This window comes from Atta cephalotes (genome assembly GCF_000143395.1).
Source record: "Atta cephalotes unplaced genomic scaffold scaffold00019, whole genome shotgun sequence".
In the NCBI taxonomy this organism is placed as follows: Eukaryota; Metazoa; Arthropoda; class Insecta; order Hymenoptera; family Formicidae; genus Atta; species Atta cephalotes.
Window position 1 is genome coordinate 2,509,875 of NW_012130083.1, and position 6,316 is coordinate 2,516,190.

A 6,316-nucleotide genomic window follows, 5' to 3' on the forward strand; every position below is an offset into this window, starting at 1 on the left:
TCTCTCTCTCTCTCTCTCTCTCTCTCTCTCTCTCTCTCTCTCTTTCTCTCCCTCCTCTCTCTCGCTCTCTCTTTCAGTTCTTACTTAAATTTTTATAATTTTATCTTTACCTTCAATTCTTTTTAAATTCTTTAAAAATGTTTATAATAATAAAAATATAATAATAAAAATGTAACTGTATGCATTTTAAATGATCCTATATATTTTTAATGCATTTGTTGAAAAAACTGATGACTTGTTCTATTTTCAATAAAAAAACATTGAGGTGTCGTGGAAAAAAATAGAGAGATTGCACGTGTATTTGTGCAATGTATTCTGATTTCATTGAGCGTGAACGAAAGAGCACTCGTGTCTTTCTTCGATTGCACATGAGCCGCGCGTGGTTGATCATATAAAACACCTTATTTATTACTCAAAACTTTGTATCTCTGCTTTTCATTGGTAAACCATTGGATAATAATTTCATTATTTTGTTAATTAAACTTTGCTGCAAATAAAGCACAACCGCTCGCAACCAACATTTCGCCTCAGGTAAACAGATTGAAGATAATTGCGGGCTTTTTACATGAGATAAGTATAAATGAAATAATCAGAGAAAGATATATGTTCTTCTAATATGATATACATATAGAACTGTTTGTATTAGAATTGTAATAGAAATGTAAAATAAACCACGACGATGTATCTGGTCCATAATATTTAATATATTATTCCGCTGATACAAATTAAATTTTTATTGTTTTAATTCAAATAATTGTCGACTAATTCGCGGTTAAGTTGCGAATACAACTAGGGTGCGTCACTCAAAGCTGGCCCACTTTTTACATATCTAATAGAAGCATCTAGAAAAGCCGCACGGAATTTTGTTTAGAATAAATGACCAACAAGCATAAAAAGATTATACGACATTTCTTCTTTATATAGAATTACATGTTTTATAAAAAAAAATATGGTATACCACTTATCGCTGGTAATATCTTTTTGGAATACTATATAGGCTTCATAAACAGCAAATTGTTTTTATGATATTATCCTTAACAGTCTTTGAATGTATCGCATTTAATTGTATTGTATAGATATCTAGCTTTCCGAGAATTCTACAGAAGCAAAATGGTAGTAAAGTATTTACTGTTGTTCAGGAATAAAGGCACTTTGTATTGTAGCTATCCCAGAGATATATCTGTTCTATGTTCTGAAGTTAAAGCCTGAAACGTTCTCTTTTCCGCTCTGTAAATTTGCAACAGCGCTTCTGACGTAAAGCCGCAAAATGTAATTTTAATTTGCCCCAAAGTGCCGTTATTAACCGATGAAAGATTGTAATCAGCTTTCGAATTTAAAATGGAAACTGATGTAACCACAATTAATAAATATTCCCTTGAACTTAAAAATAAATGTGTAAAATTATTTATGTATCAAATCTGTCAATCTTTTGTCAGAAATATTATAAATTTATATTACTTTAATTATGTACAAAAAAATTTTTGAAAATTGTTTTTATTAAAAAAAAACTATTAAAACTAAACATGAATATATTTATAAAATATCTATATTAATTTCTTTTACTTAATAAATGTACTTTAATTTTATTTTTATTTTCTTATGTTTTTTTCTTTAGCTAATTAATTTTAAATTATATTTTATATTGTTATTTTGAGAGTACATTCAAAACTTTTAGTATAAATGCTGCATACATTTTAGTGTATGTTATAAAAGTTTTATGCACATAATAATAAAATTCGCGGAATATTAACTTATATGTATAAATTATTTAGCACATATTTTTTCTTATCTGTTGCAGAAGTATCGCATTATTCATCGGTGTTTGAGGAGAGTGGAGATGTTATTGAGATTGAGCAGGTAAAGTTTCTCCTTTCTTTTATAAAATGCTTGTACTTTTATACAACACGAATATTAGATCTACAATAAGTTTAGCAAAATCTCGAGAATATGTTTTCGTATGTAACAGTAAGTTTGCACTTCAACAGAGCGTAGGCGTGGCTAACAAGAACGCGTTTAATATGAGGATTATGTTGAATTTTTTACAAACTATTGGATTTACAAACTTGATCCAATTCTGAAAAGCTATCTATTCTCTCCGCTTCGGACAAATCCGTTTTATATAAGAAAGTCTGGAGCGCCATAAACGACAAAAATTTAATTTTCAAAAATACTTTTAAAGATTTTTATAAAATAAGATTTTTTTATAATAATAAGATTCTTATTGTTTATAAGATTTTTTGGTCTTATTTCTTATATATAATTAATTAATTAGGTATATAAATACCTATATTCTACTAGCGCATGTATCATTTTATTTTGCTCCATTTTATCATAAGTATTAATGGATCCGTGACACTTCGATCACTCTTGTAGAAAATGGTGAAAGATATAATCCAAAATACAAATGATAGATGATTACTTGTAGCGTAATAAAGTGAGAAAAGAATAAAGATGCATAGGGGAACTTGCTTGTATCTTTCATATACATATATCTTACATATATATGTATCTAATACATGTATCTTTCATTACATAAATAATATTAAAATATTTGTAAAAGGTTAAAAAGTTTATTTCCCATTACGAAAATTATTAAGTGGCACGTATTCCTAAAGTCGAAATTTAATCATTGCCTGGATATAGAGCATGTGAAATAAAGTGACAATCGTATCTCCACAGATTTATATTAATCTAAATTCTGGAATAATCGATGATACATCGTGATTCGTTCTGATCTCCTTTATATTATCTCCCTTATATTAAATAACGTAATAAATGGATCTTTATAAAATATGTATTATTTCGATAAAGAAATTAAAATATATATAAATATTAATTATAGTAAAATAAAATATTATATTATAAATAAGAACACTTTTGTTTGGTATAAATTCTTAAAATTATAAATTTAAATAAAAATCTAAAAATTTGAAGTATTTTTAAAGAATAAGCATATTGCTTTAATAACATGATAGAACAAAAAATTATTCTCTTTCTTGCCAAATGTTCAATTTTTTTATTCTAAACACAATGCTGTTGGCAGAATTTGAAGTTGGCGTAACACACAACACAACGTATATGAGAACCTACAATTTAAACACAGAACGGCAATTTTTGAGTAGAGACATTTCTTGAACAAGTATACTACTCGGTGGTTTGCCATTGGCTTCCGAGAGAAGCTACGAGTGTATGAAAATTTTTCGGCCTGGGATTGAATACAAAAAACAAATACAAAAAACACACCAGTTTTTTTAATAATTCCGGGTGTAATAATAAATTGGGATGATTTTTAGCTCATTTCACCTCAATGTATTAAAAATTCTGGATAAAATTTTAGAAAATTAGCGATCTCATCGTTTTTAATAATCTTGACACATGTTGTCAAGAAGATTCATTTCAATTTAATTTTTGACTAATAAATATTTAGTAAGTAACTGTTATCCATCCAATAAATACTTTGTTGTGTTTATTAATAATTTCTTTAGGATTATGTAATAAAACATAATCTACTACACACCAAATCATTATTCTTGAATAAATAAATAACAAAGGTGATGACAAATAGAGTGCAATCTCAAGACGACCAAGCATATCTTCAAGTTCGTAAAGATTTGCGAAAAGTAAATAATAAGGTTTCCAGTGGTTGTAATTGCTACTTCTGTTAATCTTAGAAAATTGTGTTACTGTAAATTAAAGAGAATCCCAATGAGAGTCTCATCATAACTTTACTCAAAAGTTTTTTTTCCAATTTGCATCGCAAATTAGCTTTAAAGTATAAATTGTAATTGTAAACAATAGCAACCTGTAAGATTTTCATAGTCTGCTAAAAGACGTTAGATTAATGAACTCGCGATGAACGCAGGAGTGTGGCATTATCCTTTTTCTCGACGTGCAGCTTCAATATTACACGTAGTCGATTGTTATTACATTGTGGCGAATCATTCAACTTTTATGTCACGACCGAAGCGAAGGTACGTGATAGCAGAATCGATTCCACATTCGCCGTATATGACAACCGTATATGAAAAATGCAATGAATGTTTAGGATGTGAAAACTTTTCATGCATCGATCACTATATATTCCAGACATTTTTTTTACCATAAGAATGATTGCCTTGTCATATTGTACGAACATATTTAACTGAAAAATGTAACAACGCAACAATTCATGACAGTCCTTACAATTCAATACCGTTGTTTTCCGTAACAACTGCAACGGTTTACATGGCAAATGTTTATGTATAACAATGCTTTATTTTTATGACAAATTTAATCGGTTTACGAGAAAATATGTATACGTTGTTTCATTGTTTGCAATAACTCGTCAATAGCCTGCACAATGGCAAAGTAGCGCTTTGTCTTTCTTCTGTCTTCTCGTGAAATGGAAATTTCTATATACGTTCTCATGATGTATGCGAAATGTGGAGTTGTCTCGAAAAGGGAAAGTTTCGATATTTTCGAACAAGCACATTATGTACATGGGATATTATAAATTCTACACCAAAAATATAAAATATTAACCTAGTTCATCACGTTCGACGATTGTACGCAGATGAAAAAGTTACTTAATCGAAGGCTCAATTCAATGACATCGACGTGAACCAATCCATTACGACATTCTCGCGTTAGAGAAGCTTATCTGACAGCGAGCTGTCTAACCGTAGATGTATCGTTCCTCGTAAACACGATCCAGGAAGGAAATAAATGTTTTGCAATATCCTGATAACCTGAACAACGGAAATACATGTAACTAATGAACACATAAAATTTGCATAAATGATAGAAAGATTATACCCATAAATTCGAGAATCGTGATTTTATAATGCTTTCAATATAAGTACCTCAATCTGTTTCATAAGACTCGACTGGAAGTTTTGATAAAACATATGTAAATTGAAATGAATTGTGCAAGAAATTCGTATCTTCGACATGGAATATTCAATATTGATTTCTGAAATTAGTTCTGAAATTAGAAAGTTTAAAAAAATTAAACTTTCATGTTCTCTTCTAATGAATGAAACATAAATTATTAATAATAATTAATGTTGCAGTAAAACAGGAAAAGGGAATTAATATTTTTCTATTTTATATAAAAAAAGAAATTTTCTTTTTCTTTCCATTTTTATAAAAATTAAAATAAGTCCGTGAAAGAAATGATAGAAAAAAATTGTAAAAAATGCTAATTCAGATTGAATAATTAAAAATTTACTTTGTAAAAAGGATTTTTTTAAGGAAAAAAATTCCTTTCTCGAATTTATCAATCTTCTAAATATAATATCAAATGCAAAACACGAATGACTTTTTTGTGAAAGATAGGTGTGAGAAGAATTTTGTAAAATTAAATTCCTTTGAATCCATGAAATAGTTCGGCATTTTTTGCGTTTTTCCGTTTCTATTGTTAACGCATAGCATAGCAATATTGGCAAACGTGGAGCAAAAAAGAAAAATTTTTATTAAATTCTGATTTCTGCATTCTAAAAAATGAAAGCTATTTCTTGAATCAGAAATTTAGCAGCGATAAAGTAATTTTTTTAATATTCCATTCCACAAGATTGAGATATTTCTCTGATTTTGTAAGGAATTCATAACTTGATCTTCACCGATTATTTTTAAATCCTATTGATTCTCCTTAATTAATTTCTTTCCTCACAGAAAAAAATGGCAAAAATGAAATTGGAACAACTGTACAATGATGAATGTAACTTTATTAAAACTCACGAAGAGAAAAGAGTTTCTCAAGCGTAAATGATAAATTATTTTTTATCGCGTTGTAGGTTTTCGCTTAAGACCTTTCTCGATATATCGGCTCTTTCTTAAGTATCGCGTGGTTTTCTTAAAAGCATCTGTGCAATTTATCGATCTTTATATTTATATATGTATTCAATCTCACGCGTGCCATGCTTTTTTCATATATTCCTTCTTTATATGCACGTGAGTCGAATGCGTGCAGACTCACGATAGCGATATGAATCACCTCGCTTATAACAACATTTAATTAATTTATGAGAATATCAAGAAAAGAATAATATTTTTCTTCAATATTCTTGTTTAAAGAATCTTTTTACATTCTGCGAAGAAATTAAAAAATAGTTAACATCCTCATTTTACAAAAACATAGATTTCTTTAAGGATAAAATTAATTTAAATGTATAGTTAAACTTCGTTCTATTCTTTTTTTTATTTATATTAAAATAAAATTTTCTGAAAAATTATAAAATATTTTTATTATATATATAGTTATATATTAAATTTTTTGTTCAAAATTATAATAGATCTTTTATAAATATCTTTTTTTAAAATGATCTCTCTCTCTCTC

The 6,316-nt window shown here is 28.0% G+C and overlaps 1 protein-coding gene across 1 annotated transcript in view; it reads left to right on the forward strand.

The window, feature by feature from the left end:
* The window catches only part of LOC105619026 (otoferlin-like), a 50,645-nt gene that overhangs the window by 13,282 nt on the left and 31,047 nt on the right, over positions 1–6,316 (forward strand). The window contains 1 exon segment of the mRNA XM_012200554.1: positions 1,799–1,857. Within this exon segment, the coding sequence (XP_012055944.1) occupies positions 1,799–1,857 (59 nt within the window).